At 41.9% G+C, this 18,167-nt stretch overlaps 1 protein-coding gene across 2 annotated transcripts in view; it reads right to left on the bottom strand.

The window, feature by feature from the left end:
* GREB1L (GREB1 like retinoic acid receptor coactivator) overlaps positions 1-18,167 on the bottom strand; it is a 169,474-nt gene that overhangs the window by 40,397 nt on the left and 110,910 nt on the right. For both annotated transcript variants that reach the window (XM_081873563.1, XM_081873564.1), the window contains 7 exons: positions 15,593-15,724; positions 13,241-13,378; positions 11,883-12,026; positions 9,632-9,769; positions 5,624-5,809; positions 2,799-3,122; positions 108-236 (listed from right to left, as the gene is read on the bottom strand). In XM_081873563.1, the coding sequence (XP_081729689.1) occupies positions 108-236; positions 2,799-3,122; positions 5,624-5,809; positions 9,632-9,769; positions 11,883-12,026; positions 13,241-13,378; positions 15,593-15,724 (1,191 nt within the window). The remainder of the gene's footprint in view (positions 1-107; positions 237-2,798; positions 3,123-5,623; positions 5,810-9,631; positions 9,770-11,882; positions 12,027-13,240; positions 13,379-15,592; positions 15,725-18,167) is intronic.

The raw sequence follows: 18,167 nt of genomic DNA on the forward strand, positions 1-18,167 counted from the left end.
TGACTCAAGAGATCTCAAAAACTCTACTATTATTATCTTATATGAGAGAGAGAAATGGACAGATCTTTAAATCAAAGAAGTAACAACAGGAATTTTAATTCACTCACCTAAAGATGTGTTTTTGAAATGTGATGCCAGATAACTAACTTTTCCCGTAATGAGCTCATAACTGATTTCCTTTAGAAACTCACTGGTAGTAAGCATACTCTCTGCTAGAGCTCTAGACTGATACTGACCTAGAGAACAGAAAGGGAAGAATCACAGGACATTGTTTGATACAATGGTACTGCCTTCATAAAGAACATCGTGTGTCACAGCTCCAGTCTTAATGATCTATAAGCAGTTTTAGCCTAGAACGTTTTAGCCTAGAACCCCAAATGCATGACCTTCAATGACTCCCCTTCATGTATTTAGATCCTTGTGCATCTGTCTGAACTTCTATCCAAGCATTTAAAAAGCCCCTGTACGTAAGGATAAAAACAGTTGTACATCATTTTACTATACAATAAGTGGCCTGGGTAACTCAGTCAGTACAGCATGAGAGTCTTAATCTCACGGTCATGGGTTTGAGTCTCATCCTGGGGAAAAGATTCCTGCATTGCAGAGTGCTGGACTAGATGACCCTTGTGGTCTCCTCCAACTCTATTATTCAATGGCAGGAGCTGATACGCAAAAGGTATCCATCATATCTAATGGTAGTTCATATTCTGAAACAGAAAAAATCTCATTAGTAAGAAATATTTCCTGATGTGCAAATGGTGGTCTCAGTCCCACAACTACTCTCAACTTATTCAGATCTTCTTCTTTGTACTTTTTTGTGCTTTGGAAATGTTATGTACTAAGCTTGGCTCCTAGAACAATAGGCAGGTAGGATCCTAGAATGCAACAACTGATTGGCTTGCAGGAGAAGACCAATCAGGCTCCAGGAGGGAAGCAGAATCAGCCAATCAGACGGGACTCATTGTGTAAATAATGTATATAAAAGCCTGAGGTTTGTGGGGAAATTCAATCACTGTTTTACAAGCTGCAATAAAGAGCATGAAATCACTTCAGGACTCTGAGTATATTTCAGGAAATATTTGTATTTCTGGAGTTGGAGCCATAGAAATGTCTGCAGAAGTGGGTGGGAATAATTTGATTGGCATGAGAGTGCTGAGGAGGACAGAAGCCCTGAAAATTAGACATGGTATTCTACCCCTTCTGCAAGCCCTAAAACACGGAGTCTTTAAAACAGAAAAGAAAAAAGAAAAAAGGCACATAGGGTGTACTTTCCCAATATTGCTGGAATGTGTACATGCAAGAATTAGACTGCAAGTGTTAAGACCACTCACATTAGTATTAGAAAAGTGCATTTCTGAATATCCATGTCTGGAATGCAAATATAGCAACAAGGGCTGGAATATGCAGTCAATTAAAAAATTAGTTCACTCCTACATTAACAGCAATCATACATGCACATATTTAGTGTAAGGGAGGTTCAAAGGTGCATTTAATGCCATGTGAAAAAGGCTGCATGTCTGCCAAAAACAGCATTTTAAGTTCCAGAGATAACAGCACAATATCCCGTCACAAATTTAGTATTGTGTGAGCAAGTGCTTCCCTGCATTGAGAGTAGAAGGAGCAACAAGAGAGCGCATTTTCACATCAATTCAGCACATCATTTGCCTGCTGTTCCTCAAGGTCAGGCTGGCCCCTGAATCCTGTGAGTGCTCTTTTTGTTAAAATAAGTCACACAGAGGAATAACTTGCTCAGAAAGAGCAGAGAAGCCAAGTAAACACAAAAGAATAACTATGTATATAACCGTAATGTCAGACAAAATTGTCTGCATTAAAAAGCTGGGCTTTTTTTAAGGGTACAAATTAATCTCTCTCAAACTGGAATTTCTCTTAAACAAGACATTTATGGAAGATATTTGCCTGGCATTCAGTATTATGCAAGGAAATAAATAAATAACCTTAACCTGTTATCAGAGCTGAGCTGAAACTCTATAACCAGTTTTGGTTTAGATTTTGTTTTGTTTTGTTTTCAAAAAGCACCTCTGATTTTCATCAACATTTTAAATAGATTTTAAAATTGTGTTACATAATTTCCAAGCAAGTATCATTCCTTAAAAAGGTGCCCAATCTTATAATATTTAAAGGCTATTCTGTAGGATGTTCCCAAGTTCTGGAAAATGATACTGTATTCCAGTGGTTGCTGCCACGATACCCACAAAGATTTTCATAGATACCCCAGTCTCTCAGCTTTCATTTTTTAAAAAGGCAAGTCTCTAGCCCTCCTAGAAACAAGGTTATGGGGCAAAATGTGCTGGTACCTTCTCTATTTTTCTAGAAAAAGAGGTGCCAAAACTCACCATTAACACCTCCCTTGTTCTCTTATGATGGCAATGGCGCCCACCTGAGAGGTGCAACATGCTGATGACTTCACTAATACCGTTTTTTGGGTGGCTGTGCACAAATTAATATATACCACAAATGAATTAAAGACAAACTTATCTGGCTCAAAATGGAAGTGGTTACAACCCAAGGGTGAGAAACACCCCAATTCCAAAGATTAAAGAGATATACACTACCAAAAGGGATACTGAAATTGAGAATGCTGGGTAGAAATACTATCAATGAATAAATAAGCCAAACAGTGCATGTTTATCCATGTTAACATTGTGCCTGTGTCTTCACTCTTCAAGAGATCTCCAAGAAATACCTGCATTCTGTTTTGCCAGTGAAATCTGGTTGTTAGCAAGGCACCACCTTACCAAAGTTGTATCTATATTGTTTTATGGGGAAAAGGTACCCACCTAAAACTACCACACAGAATTCGTTCCCTCTGGTCTTTGACGCGCAGATGGCAACAACGTAATCTGGCAGCCTTTGGTGGTGTTTCATTTCACTGAGAGATCGCAGTGTTTCTGAAATGCCTTCGGCCAGGGAATTCTGAGTAACCACTACATGCACCATTTCCTGGGAGACGCTGGCAATTAGCCTGGCAAGCCACGGGAGTTGAGCTGGCAACAAGATGCCCTGAGCACTCGTTTGTTGGGACTGCTCTCTCACAGTAAACTCCTGCATAGCTTTCAGTACGATCTGTTCAAATTCTTCCCTGAGTGGTATTTTATCAGGACCTGTAATTTTTGATAAATTAAACGATCAAAATAGGTCATCAAAAAGTCTCTTCCTGTGGTAGGAGGAGAGGATATATTGTTTTGATATTACCCCTCATCACTCACACTAGTGAGGAAACAGAAGAGCACATTCCCTTTGCAACTTATTGGAAGCAAGTTGATTATTCATTACAATCCTTTAATTAAGCAATCCAGTCTGGCTTGTCCTGTCTAGATTGTTCCTGGTGAGTTTCCCCTTTTATTTCCCTCTTAAAACAATAGCAACACAACACAGTCATCTTTAAAAGTAAGAATAAAGTTTTACTCACATTCAGTTCACAGCAGTAATCTGAAGGCAGGCTTTATCTTGTGGTTACAGTGAAAAGAAGTCTGAGTTACATCTCAGACTTTCTGCTTGTCTGAGAGATTGAGCTATGCACTGGCTAAGAGCCAGGAGAGAGAGAGAATCCAAGAGAGAGATGGTTGCTGGGCCAGCCCTTTTATCTGGTCAGCTTGGGTCACGTCCATCACACACAGAGGTAAGAAGCTCCAGAAGCAGGTATAACAGGAAGTCCTCCCTGTCTGGAGCCACATTCCCCTGTGTGTCCATTCTAGGCAACAGGAAAATGTTGTACTTGACTGCTCTAGTAATCATACATCCCACACTTCCACCAGACTGTCTCATTCAATTACTAGGGAAGTGTGCTGAGATATCTAAAAGCACAGGACTCAAAGCACAAAGTTGGCCACAGCAAACATCTCCAGTTTTGTTTTGTTTTTTTAAAGAACATGGATATAATAAAATAAAAGGCAAAAAGTGGCTGGCAGAGATTATTACCTCACGGAGAGAGAAATTCAGTGGGAAAAAATATGCAGACTTCTCTGCTGCAACCTGTAGCTTGGGCTTTGATTGCAACAGTTTCAAAAGGACCTTTTTATGCAAGCCCCTTTAAGCAGGTGGCACAAAGCAGTTTGGGTTGCAAGGGGTGATAACGACCTCTAATGAGTGCAGAATTGCTTGTTGGATGGTTAGAGCAGAAGGCCTTTCACTTCCTTCAATTTTGTCAACTCTTTGACAATGTTATTTTAGGCACCAGAGACAAGGCAGTTGGAGATCGTGAGGGAAGCAAGCAACTGTTCCACAGGCCTAAAGCATTAGCAGTAATCAGAAGTGGGATTCTGTAGTGCTCACATTTTTGTTGCTGATGCGCTGAAGGATGGAGAAGGAGGCAACCACATTCTCTTTTCATCTCATTCAACATTCACTCAAAAGAAAAGCAAGAGATGTAAGAGGGAAAGACACACTTTCCTCAGCCGATCTGTTTGTCTGTCAGGAGACTTGCCTCATGCTTGACAGTCATACATTACAGCCATTACAGCCTCCATGTGGAACTGGGCAAAACTCATATACAAGTGTGCTTCATGTAGGGGTTGTTTGGCTCATTAGCTTCTTACAGCACTGAGGTCCAGTAAGGTATTAGGGTTGATAGCATTGAAAGCAGAAGGATTAATAGAGTTGTACTCCCCCTGTCTGACAGAGGTGATCCATTAGGGCAGGCATGTCCCAAGTCATGTGCTCCTTCGGGGGGGGGGAGCTGTGCTGCTTTGCTGGCAGCCTCCCCCCTTCCTTGACAGCTCAGGGAAGGCTTGGGAGCGGCAGGCAGGCTGCAGGCCATTGTCCTACGCTCTCAGGCTGCTTGTGGGGGGGAGCCACAGCGCTTTGCTGGCAGCCTCCCCCCCTTCCCCTTTTGTTTTGACAGCTCAGGGAGGTTTGGGAGTCTTGTGGGGAGGGGGGACAGCAAGCCATTGTCCTGTACCCCCGATGGTTCTCCTGGGCAGCTGTTTCAGCAGCAATACCGTAAGGTTCCAAATATAAGCCGCACTTTAACTTTTCACAATCGGAATTTGGGGGGAAAGTGTGGCTTATATTTGGGGCAACATGGTAGTAAGCAGCTGTATTGGATTCTTACCTTACAAATTCTGAACATTTCATAAGGACAGTAAGTTGCACTGACACAGGAGAAGCATGTGCTTGTCTTAGTCCATCCTGTTTTCCTACCTTCCCTCTCTCCAAAATCCCTATGTGACTACATAGGAATGGCAGAAGTAATGGAACTGCTGCCTAGCACAAGGGAGATAGAGAAGATTCTTAATCTTCCCATAGTTAATTGTGCGTTGCTTACTATTTACACAATAGGTGTTGCTTTCACATAAACGGTTGCTTGCTGTTCCTAAAACAATAGCTACAAACTACAGCTATAAGCCTTTCTGAATGAAAAGGATTTGCTGTAACTGAAGGTTTAACCAAAGCAAATGTGAGATTTTAATAACAGGATAAAAAAGGGAGGTACTCTGAAAAGGGTAGCAGAGTGGCCAACTTCTAAAGATCCAGCAATTTTAAATTTACTTTTTGGAGCACTGAGCATAGAAGTCTTTTTACATACAGAAACAAGGAGCAGAAGGTTTATCACTAGCAAAAACAGTGATTTGTTACACACACACAGACACTTGTAATGACTTACCTAGTCGGACAAGATACTGTATTGTTAAAATAATCATGTTTTCCACACTTAGTAACTGACTCCCAGTCAAACCAAAAAGTTCCAAATCTTTGCTTTCCAGCTGAGGCATCTTGTAGCAATTCACTAGCAAGGGGCTTACTACAATATCTCCAACATTCCCATAGAAATAAGGTAAAGTGCCATAACCTTCAAAAAAAAAAAAAAGACAAAAACTCTAATCAAGTTGTTTCAAAACAATTTTGCAATAACGGAAATTTATTCAAAGCAATATTATTATAACTAATAATAGAAGGGGTGATGGCCTAGTGGCCCTCTGGATCCCTCCAATGTGGCGTAGAGGCTTTAAACTTGGTGAGAAAAGTCTTTGAATCCTTGCATCTCAGGGCCAAACTCCACATTTTTTAAAGTAAGATAAGCCATAAAGTGTGGGAGGTTTTTGGGTTTTTTAAACACAACTTGCCAGTGTGGGAGTTAGGGGCTTTTTACGTCTGTGGTTAGCATGGGGGGGGGGAGCGCTTCCATCAAGGTGACTGGGTTCCCTCCCCCCAATGCAAATTTCAGTCATAGGGTCCGATTTGGATTGGGTCTACAGCAAGAAGTAAGGGTTCACTCTTACCCTGCATGTGAAGGTCCCAATTCAGATCAAGGGCCCCATGCTAGCACTTTGTAAAAAACAACAACCCTGTACTTAAAGGCGGAGCTATGTAGCTAATGTAATATGAAGTTTAGCCCTTAGAATATGCAAAATGAATGCAGTGTCCTACTGAATAAGCCAAAGGCCTATTTAATCCACTCCCCCCCCCCCACTGGGCAATCAGATGTCATGGTAACCCAGTAGAGCAACAGCACTCTACTTCTCGCAGGAAGAGAGACAAATATTATTTTGCCCCAAAACAAAATGTGCTTAACCATAGGCGTAGCCAGTATTTTTGTCAGGGAGGGCCAGGATTTTTGTTATAGATGGGGCAGAACTGATGTGATTGGTCAAGTTATTTAAGTATTTCTACTGTTTTACTTGATCTGTGGGGGCAACTGCCCCCCTGCCCACCCTTGACTATGCCCATGTGCTTGACAGTCCTTCTGAAACCACATTTTTAAGCCTTTTAACATGTGCCTAATTCTTCCAGAAGTGTTGTGGGAATGTCGCCAAAAATGCAGTATGGAAAAAAATGAATATATGTAACTAGTGGACAAACTACACCTTATATGCCAGCATATGTGAGGAAGCCCCTCAGTGCAGCTTTGAGAAGGTGCAGTTTAACCTTTTCGCAGCTGTCTCCCACCCCTGCAATATGAGGGAAGGCCTTAAACTCAGACATGTTGGTATCCATCTGTCATGAGAGGCAATGGAATGAATGCGCCTCTGGGGATGAAGTCAAATCACGGCATTAGCAGAACCAAAGCGATCTCCTTGGGGAGCAAGCCTGGGCAGTGTGTCTGGAGGTTCTGGGCTGCCCAGATGACAATAATAATAATAATAATAATAATAATAATAATAAATTTTATTTATATCCCGCCCTCCCCAGCCGAAGCCAGGCTCAGGGCGGCCTTACTGAGACTGGTCAGGCCCAACACAACTGAAGGTTTGCCTCATTTAAAAGGTAAAGGAAAAGGACCCCTGACAGTTAAGTCCAGTCGCAGACGACTCTGGGGTTGCGGTGCTCATCTCACTTTACAGGCCGAGGGAGCCGGCGTTTGTCCACAGACCGTTTTTCCGGATCATGTGGCCAGCATGACTAAGCCGCTTCTGGCAAACCAGAGCAGTGCATGGAAACGCCACTTACCTTCCCACCGGAGCGGTACCTATTTATCTACTTGCACTTTTTGGGGTGCTTTCGAACTGCTAGGTTGGCAGGAGCAGCGACCAAGCAACGGGAGCTCACCCCGTCGCGGGGATTCAAACTGCTGACCTTCTGATCGGCAAGCCCAAGAGGCTCAGTGGTTTAGACCACAGCACCACCCGCATCCCTGCCTCATTTAAAAACATGAGTTAAAATATTCTAACAGCAGTATTGGTACTGTTCTGTTGGTTACTATTTCTATGCCCAAGTCTGGAATCCTAGCTCCATAAACTTCCCATGCTAACAGTAGAGCTCAGTCTAAAGGGTCACGACACACCCAGAAGGCCTCAAGCTCAGTGGTAGAACCCATGATTTCTCTGTACAAGGTCCCAGATTTGATCCCCACCCCCACCCCCCAGATAGATTCAACACTGAGCTAGATGTAATGTGAGACAATTTCCTATACTCCTATGCCACACCTAATTCTTTTTTAGAATATTTTTTTCTTGGTGCAGAGTGTGCTTCTTTGGTCCGTTAATGGCCATAATTTTTGACATAGGGCACGCCTTTATTCCTGTACGCCTGTTGTGACTATTTTGCTCAAGGAAAACACTGCATTGCTCAGCTGAAAGCTGGAATGGCAAGTTTCAGACAAAGTTTAGACAGCCCTCAGGTGCTTACTTATAGCCTCCTCCAGTGTTGGCAAGTTTCTATAGTTCTCTTTGCACTCTACAGGGCCAAGTCAACATCAATGGCTTGCCAATAAGTGTTCCAGCCTAACAGGGGCTGCCCGTGTCTGCCATTTGATGTGTTAAAGTGAAACCCCACAGGCAAGAAGCAAGCAACTGGTTTGTCCACTTGGCTCTTAAAGAAAATAAGTAACTAGAGGAAATTTTTATCTTCACCATCACCCAATTTAGCAATGAAACTGACTAAACACAGAAGCTGCCAGCCAGGTTCTGCTTGCAACCAAGGACCCTAGCCTTGGAAGAGCTCCCGCCACTTCATGGGAGACGTTTGCTTGGGCAATGACCAAGCAATGTTTGCTCAGGCATACTGCCAGGGGAAAATCAGTTATAATGAGGTGCTCCCTCTCTAGCTTGCAAAACCCAGAAGCAGAGCTCTGATCAAGGATATCAGTGGGAATGTGATGCAGGATGCATGCAACAGAATGCCAGAAAAAAACAGTTGGCACGGACACACTTTTAAGATGTTTAACAAGTGAGAAACCTAGACATAATTTTGAACAACCTAATTCACAACTGCAAAAGAGAAAGAAAAAACCACCACCAGAAAGATAACAGGGCCATTAAACTAATCACATTTAAAAGGACTACATTTCCCCTGAAGTAAAGAGGGGAGGGATGCGAGTGAGCCGAAGACACTTTGTAGTTGACATTTCCAAATTAAATAATACAACAAAGTGGGCCCAATAGGGTCACATGCACAATGTATAAAGTACATGGCTTCCACTGAAGAATTCTAGGGAACGTAATTAACCTTACGCATAACTACAATTTACAGCACCCTTAAAAACTGCAGTTCCAAGGATTCTTTGTAGGAAACCATATGCTTTAAATGTATGGCATGAATGTAAAAGGTCTTATACTTAAACTCTTAATGGCAGTCATCTACATTTAACTAGGCAACATCCTATAAGAGGGAGCTGGAATATTTTATACAAGTACACTTTTTAAAAAATATCAATTGTTTCATTCAGTTGTTTTCTATTTTTTCATTTAGCAAATTAAGGTTTGAAGATATAGGCATCAAAAGGAGTTGGGTTTAAGACAGTTCCTCTTTTGATTCTTACGTTGCAGCTTAATTCTGCTTTTCAATGATTAAATTCTCTGCTAATTAAAGCACAGTTCTAATGTCAAGGATAAATTATCTCACAGGCTGCACAAAGAGCTTATTTCCTTTAGTTCCTCACTCAAGAGCCAAATATGACGCACAGATAGCCTCTTTCATGTTAGGCTTTAGCAATGGGTTTCAAATGATAAAACATTCTTCAGTTAACACAGAACATCCCTGGGATGACACATTTGGAATGTTTGGAAATGGTCTGGCTGCTCTCCAGCAAGAAAAAGGAGCGAACTGGATTCTTACTGTGTTTCACAGATGAATAGCTGCAATATTTAGATTTCAAAAGTGTTTTTTTTTAAATAAACAAAAAACAAACCCAAAACATAACATCAGATGGTTTTATTTCATATTCTGAGCTTACCTATCAGTATTACTGGCCTGACTCCTGAGTTATTCAGCAGATTTTCAGGAACTATTACAGTCTCCCCTGCAGGGATGGGCTGAGGCTGTAAAATTCCAGTTAACATTGATTGAGGAACTGGGACTGACAAAAGAGGCTCTATAAAATACAGAAAGGGGAAAGAAAACTCCCATTACTAAAAGACTCATACTGTGATTTGGCCCTACGAACAATTTAAGGGGAAAGAAAACCCCTCCCATTTCCACTGATCATTAATCACAATAAAATTCAAAACACTTCTGCATTTCCTCTAGCAGCTATAACAAATTTAAATAAAGAACCAAATACCCTTCCTTAACTCCACCCCATAAAACAAATGACCTTTTTCTATATATATAAAAAAGGAGTTACTGTATTGTTTGTAGCTAAGGGTGAGGGGGAAAACTAAAGGGGCCAAAGAGGAATATGCATCTTCTTACAAAGCCAGGTGCTGGGCTAGGAGCTGTTCACTGGGGCCACCTTTTACGGCTACCTGTCAGCATAAAGAAAGGATGAGAGTCCATGCTAACCTATGACCGATGACATGCTGATTAGAGAACTAAACACAGTCTGCCAATTGAACATTGGTTTACATGCTTCTGAAATCACAAACATTAAAATTAAGCTTTCATCATGAAGGAGCCACAGTGGTTTTTAAAGTAAAAGAAGACCCCAAATGCATTTTAAGAGCTAGATATAATCCTCATCTTTTATGTAATTGTAAGGCTTCCCTCATGATCTGCAATAATCTCGAAGTTGCTCAAAGGTAAAACAAGGTTGCTGTTTTGAAGCTACACGTATCTTCCTTGATTTATACAAAGGTTTTTAATCAACCAGGAACTGGATTATTTAAAATTGATACCCTCTTAGTATGGACTACTGTTATCCATTAACAACATACTTCAAAGTAATCCCGCAGAAATGAGGGAGTAGCTTGAGCACAAAAGATGCCTTCTCATTTTCTCTGTGTAGCAGAATTTAAATCCCATGTGTGCCCATAAGGTGCATGATACTCAACTAAGTCCTACTCAGAGTAGACCCTTTGCAATTAATGGACCTAAGTTAGCTATGTTGCTTAACTTCACTGGATCCATTCAGAGTACAACTAACACTGATTATCACCCACTATATTTCCAAACCACAAGACATGACTTTGAAAAATACATATGTGATTTTACGTACATGTCAATTATGTGCAATCTGAATTTTAATATTCTAATAAAGAGAAGTTTCATTATAGAAATTCAGACTTTAAAATTACCAGCAAAAAATGGCACAGGGAGCACATTTCATAGATGCACATGCATACTGGTTTTTGGAGCTGCTGAGTTGTGAATGGATTTGTACGTTGCCCCTTAGGAAGAGAAGCATGGAACTTAAACCCATATTTCCATCCAGAATGTGCCTGTAATGTTCTGCTATCAAAAAGGCTCTTGTTAAATCTGACTGTGCTCCAGAATACATATAGGGGTTAATAATTTTAAATATACTGCAGATCAGAAAAACTCAAAAGAAAGGAATGCACAAAGTACTAGTAATAAGTAGTGGCAAATGATGGGTGAATGACTGCACTGTGAACACTGGATGAGTGAACACTGGAAGGCAGGACTATGAGACAGCTGATGTGTGCAAATATGCATGTAATTTTGCATTGGATTCAAATGGAGTATTTGACTGATAAATGCATTTAGCTTTATTGATAGCCCAGTAAAGCAGTAACTACACAGAGAGGAATGCAATTCTAAAGTAATGGGCTACATCCAACTAACAAATTCATGGAATCATAGAGTTGGGAGGGCCGCTGAGGGTTATCTAGTCCAAACCCCTGCAACGCAGGAATCTCAACACACAGTCCCCCATCCAATTTAAAACCATACTGGACCCTGCTTAGCTTTGCAAAGTTTTACTACTGCACTATGGAGCTAAGTTAATTGTGTCCATGGATTTCAGTGGGTCTACTCTGAATGCAAAAGACAACTGAACTTCGCCAATTATGAAGTGTTGACATTTGGGAGTAAAGTTTTCCACGTCATGGAGAAGAGGGCATGCTGACATACAGCTGGACATTGGGGGTACCCAATTATCTCATCTAACTCAATAATGTATTTGTAAATGCATTTGAAAACACTTAGTGATGGGTTTAAGCCAGGTGGGTCACAGTGCTATTAGTTCTTTTGGTTGCAGAGAAGTGAGACAAATTTAGTGTGGACAAAGGCACATCTTAGGATCTTGCCTGATCTCGGAAGAGGTCGAATGGCAGGAACAGGCACAACTAAGCCAGGAGGAGGAGGAGGCGGCGGAGGAGGAGGAGCGGCTGGTGATCCAGGGGACCATCCCCGGTGTCGTTTCTTGGGGGGCCCAGAACTGGACATGGATGCTAGGTTGAAACAATGCACAAACAAAACAAAGAAGAGAGAGAGATGAGAGCTTGCGCTAATTTAAACAGAAACCCAAACAAATGTGCAACGGGAGCTTGACAATAGGTGATTTGTCCAGTAAGGTCCAGTGATCCCTTAACACTTTTAATTGCCTCAGAAATGAGCAAGTGTTCCAGTTACAAGGAACCCACAATCAGGCAAGGAGGAAAAGACAGAGCAATCCTAATTCTCACCTGGGTTTGCTCAAAGCAACAGAATCACCGCCATATATGAATGCATTTCTGGTCACGGAAGAAGGAAGTGGAGAGTTTTTGCTCCCTTTTAAAATTTTTGCTGTGTCAGCTGTAGGCTAGCGCAGCAGAGGGACCTCAACTCTTGTTCAGAAAATGAGGTGCCTTAAAAATCCGGCTGATCTTGGACTGACGCACTTTGCTTCTGAAAGGCTCCCATTTCAGGGCCTTTTACTGGTTACCACTAGAAAGAACATTGTTCATGCAAATCAGCTCAAGTCTTCTGCAGGTACAGCAGGGGCTTCCACAGCACCAGTATCCAGAGGAGGGACACTTCCACACCACTCCCTCAGCATTGCAGATCAGGGATTAGGATCACCATTAATTTATTAAATTTACATCCTGCCTTCCCACTCAAAAGCAGCCCCCCATGAAAAACAACCAAAGCATCTACAAACACAAAAACATTTAAGAAGCAATTCCAATACAGGTGCCGACTGGGAATGATCTGAACTTAAAAGGCTTGTTGAAAAAGGAAGGCCCTAAGTAGGCACCAAAAGGAAAAGCAGAGACGATGCCTGCCTATTATTTAGCAGGAGGGAATTCCAAAGGGCAGTTGCCACTTCCTGTATTGTGCTGAATGACTTCCTGATCAGGTACCATCTGGAGGCCCACTCCTGCAGAGTGCAGTGATCAGCTGGGCTTATAAGGAAAGCAACCCTCTTTTTGGATCATGCAAGGCTGGGAGGTGTGGCCACTGTAAGTGGGAGCATTGAGGGGCAGCCCAGAACATTATTACAGGCACTAAATGTCTGAAATGCCTCTTGTTTCATCCAAACAGTGTTTCTTTTGCACTCCATTCCAATATGGTGCAGCACTCTTATTCATTCAAAACTCTTATTATTTGAATGTTAACCGCAGACCCACTGAGGCTATATTGAAATAATTACAAATTCAGAGGGTTTTGTGTTGTTGCTGTTTACCTGGCTCCCCAGCCGCATTGCTAGGGCCAGGAGACATCGAGTGAGGCACAGGTCGGGAGACTGTAGAGCTTATCACATTAGTCCTTCCTCCATGGTTGTTTCCACTAGCAACATCAGTGGCACGCAGAGACAGGGGAGCTGAATGTAACAAAATACAGAGTACCCATTAGGTGACTGCTGGCAAATGAACATGCATATTGAAGAACCTAGAAAGGCTACAATAAGCTGATAAAAGCAATGTGTGCACAAATTGCGCCCTATGCATTGAACCGTTGTGTAGAGCTTCTATATTTTCTAGCATAAACTATAAAGTTAAGAACAAAGTGGGATCAGCACAATCCTATGCAAGTCTACCCAAAAGTTAAATCCCACTCGGTTCAGTGGAGCTTACTCTCAGGTAAATCTGTTGGCAGTCCTAGTAAAAAGGCATCTGATCATTTTAGTTTGCCTTGACTAGATCCCCCAAGAATTGTTAGTTTTTTTAAGTGTTTTAGACTCATTTTATGAAACACAACTATATTTAGAGCCTTAATGACTGAAACACTATTTTCCCAGAAGGTACATTAAGTACCTGGACAAAATGCTCAGATATGAATTTGGATACACAAAAGAAATCTATGTACTAGGAAGGGGTGAAATTCATCAAGCACAGTTCTATACAGTCTTTGTTCATGTCAGAGTGCCCTGAGCAGCTAGATGCAAAAGAGGACAACGCTCCTGTACCTTTCATAGTTGCCTAGGAGGAGGAATTTTCACAAGCCCTACGTGAGATTATTTATATCCATCATTTTTATCATGGGAGGGGGGGTATGTCAAAGGGCAAACAGCATGGGCGTAGCCAAAGCAGCTGCCGCCCTCCCCTAGATCAAGTAAAACAATATAAGTACTTAACTGACCAATCACATTGGTTCTGCTTCCACAACAAAAATCCTGGCTACACCCATGGTAGCCTTGCATGTTTCTAGTAGGAGTAGGGCTTGATGGAGGGAGTCTGATCTCCCCACTCCTCTTTGGGATGACAGCAGTTGTTAGATGTGAAACTACGGCTTCACCTTAAATCAGAAGGTTTTCCAACCACTGAACATTTTGGAAAGAGGGGCAATCCCGACGTGCTAATAATATTCTTCCAGTCATAGGATTCTGGAAGGGTCCCCTATTACAAGAATTAGCAAGCCTGATTACCAACTAAAGGTAAAGGTACCCCTGCCCGTACAGGCCAGTCGTGTCCGACTCTAGGGTTGTGCGCCCATCTCACTTAAGAGGCCGGGGGCCAGCGCTGTCCGGAGACACTTCCAGGTCACGTGGCCAGCATGACGAAGCTGCTCTGGCGAGCCAGCAGCAGAACAGCACACGGAAATGCCGTTTACCTTCCCGTTATAAAGCGGTACCTATTTATCTATTTGCACTTAGGGATGCTTTCGAACTGCTAGGTGGGCAGGAGCTGGGACCGAAAGACGGGAGCTCACCCCACCGCGGGGATTCGAACCGCCGACCATACGAGCGGCAAGTCCTAGGCACTGAGGTTTTACCCACAGCGCCACCCGCGTCCCTGATTACCAACTACTACAAACCAATTATGGAAACTAGATGTTTGGGCAGTGCCCATGCTGCTTTGACTTTGTGTTTTAGTTAATTTATTATTTACTAAATGAATAAATTGGCGCACAGCACTGTTAATCTGTTGATGATGAGAGTCAGATTATCAGGCTAGAACTGGGAAGACCCAGGTTCAAATTCCCACTGTGATATGAAGCTCACTGAGTGGCAATGGGCAATTCACTATGACCTGGTTCGCATGTCATGCTAAACCACATTTTGATTATCTGATTCTGGTTCAGCAGCTTAGCCATGGTGTATTAACCATGAACAAACCATGTTTTTAAGTCACAATATGTTGTTAGTTTCTAAACATTGGCTAATGTTAACCATGGCTTAGTGTTATGTGCAAACCCGGCCACTATCTCAGCCCAACCTACATCATAGGACATGAAGATAAAAAGGGGATATATGACACCTTCATCTCCTTGGAGGAAATGTAAATCACTGTGATCTGTATGCAGTATATAACTATTTTTGTAAACAAATACATAAACAGAATAAATAAAGGTCTCACACACATCAGTATGATTATTATGAAAATAATGTGTGGATAACAGCAACCTTTTAGAGAGATATCAAACATTTGATTGTTGTGGCATCTTGTTTCAGAAAGAAAATTGCATAGCTAATAGATCTATGTTTTGAGAAAATTAACATACAACTTTATAAATTTAGGTGAATGCAAGCTGACTCCTTTTCCTCACACAGATAACTTTATATCAGCCCTCCTGAACTCAGGGGAAGACATGTTACCTGTTGCAAATGTGTTTCCTACAAGTTGTACCGGCAAAGCAAGTGGTTTCACTATGTTCTTATTCCGAGACAAATCTTGAATTCCACTTAAATTAGCAGACGAAGAGGGTGCTGGACTGAACACTGAGGAGTCTGTCAAAGAGATTGTTGAAACTACTTTACAAAATCTACATTATCTTTGAATTTTCCTAAGATGTCACTTACATGAGCTCATTGCAAATACTGATTATTTACAAACATATCATATACTTACCGCTTATAGCACATTCAAGGCATTTATATTTTTTAATACTTACTATGAAAGTGGTTTAAATCCTGGAACAAGTTACTAATACATACTCTCATGTATTCAACTAAGGTTACTTCCAAGTAAGCAGTTTCATCTTTTACGAGACTTACATACAAGTCTGTATATTTCTACTCGAAAATAAGTCCCATTGCGTTAAATGGAGTTTACTCCTAGGTAAGTGGATACAAGCCTGTAAATTAAACTCATAGAGCTTGCAAGTAGGTACACTTTCCATTTAGATATGCAAAGCAGATATGCAAAGCAGAAATAAATCACGAATGGCCCAATTAAATAAAGCCAAGATCAGAACTGAGTGACTCATGATCCTATAGATTTGTTGTTGTACTTGACCATAGCATACACTAACCATCTGAAAGAAAAAAATAGCTTCCAGAAACCAGAGAATTTCAGAAATAACTACTGGTATTTGCCAAAAATTACACTGGACACAGGTGTCAGATATGGTATGATATAGAGAAGGAGCACTGCCCAGGGAATGGGTGCTTATCCCACATACTTTATTCTTCAGTAGTATAGATGTTGGTGGTGTTTCAAAAGCCTCTTTGACCAGACTAGGGTAGAAGGAAAAGTTTATACAATGCTCAAAGCTACCAGAATTCAACAACTGCTGCATAAGCACAGAAAATCAACTATGAAAGCTGAACAGAAGATAAAGAGAACCTGATTCAGGAGAGTACGCAAGATTTTTATTAGTATTTGCTAGGGCCATTAGCTTAGCTCACCCAAGTTATTTCACCAGGTTTTGGGGACATGTGCATTCCATCGAGTTCTGAACGTCAATTTAATCCCAGGATAAGATCCTTTTAGCTTCTCTTCCCTGCTGCCAGCTACGGTTGCCATATGTCTTCTTTCCCCAGGACATGTCCTCTTTTGCATGGGTATGTAAAATGAGAGTCTGCATAGCGATTCATAGTTAAAAGTAGAAGTCGGCAAATGTGTCCTCTTTTTTGCTCTTCGAAATATGGCAACCCTATCACGCACACACCAGATTACTAGTGGTTGCTGCTGCCTCACTTGCCGTAGGGGATGTCTTAGGTCATCAAGCTCAGAATCACAAAGTTGGTTCTGGGGGACTGGGAAAGCTCCAAGTTAGAGTCCACAATTATGCTGGCCATGGAGAGGGGTCTACCACCTTCTGGCAGATATGATAAACACACCCTTGCTTTCAACCTAGGAACTTAGGAGGGATCTTCCCAGGGTTGCACTAGATTTGGAGGCACTTGGGAAGCCGAAGTTGCAGCACAACAGTGTGAGGATGATTTCACCCCTAGGCAGGCTTCATTTCCAAGGCGTAGTGTCCCTGCAAGAACAGTCTCGAACCCAGAGAGCCACCCCTGACTTCATGATCAATTTTAGAGGTGTATTAGTTGATACCAGGACTCTTTCACTGGTGAGATATCCTGGTGTCCACTACTGTTTTGCTGGCTACCATAGGCACCCAAAGTGTAGGAACCCCCTGCACCAAGCAGTTTCACACTGCCCCATGTGTATATAAAGCACCTCAGGCAATATCCTGTTGCCCCATTTTCTCCTTTTAAAGTAAGTGATGAGCTCAATAATGCCTAGTTATCATTCAGAAGGGTGCCCCATTAACAGCAGGTAAACTGAGACATGCTCCCATTTCACGGTGATAGCCCATAATTCTTCTCCAGTCCTCTGAGTCCTCGTCAGACTCATAAGCCATCAGCAACAGAATGATTCAGTCTAATCATGATTTCCACATGGAAAGCCCTGGATAATTACGACCATCGCCTCCCCATAATTAACAGAAGCAAAACAGATTACGCAACATGCATTTAATTGGAGTGGACTTTTCCCTGAAAACAATGCATGCTGGATTTCACTGTGCAGATGAAGGAAAGTAAACAGGGCCTGTTTGTTTCAGCCTACATCAGCCCCAGTGAAAATAACCACTGAGAAAAAGCAGAAGGCAGAAATTAAATACCCCAGAGATAACACAACACTCTGAGAACAACCAGTGCAGTGCTGGGGAGGGGAAGAGAGGTAGAAGGGGGCTGTTCGCCAGCTGGAATAATGACGGTGAGGAATAGACACAGGAATTTAATATCATTTGCCAAAAGTCTGACTGCGCTATAAAACACTGATGCTTTTTGAGAACGATCAGTGCAGGGAAGCATGGCAAAGAAATCTGGAAGAGCACCCTCTTGCACTACCATATCTTCCAGAGTCACTCAATTGTGGGCTAATATGGGGTGGATATATCCCATTCTGCTTGGAAAAACTAACAGCAGCATGACAAAGATC

Source organism: Podarcis erhardii (assembly GCF_964252035.2).
Source record: "Podarcis erhardii genome assembly, chromosome: 8".
Taxonomy (NCBI): Eukaryota; Metazoa; Chordata; class Lepidosauria; order Squamata; family Lacertidae; genus Podarcis; species Podarcis erhardii.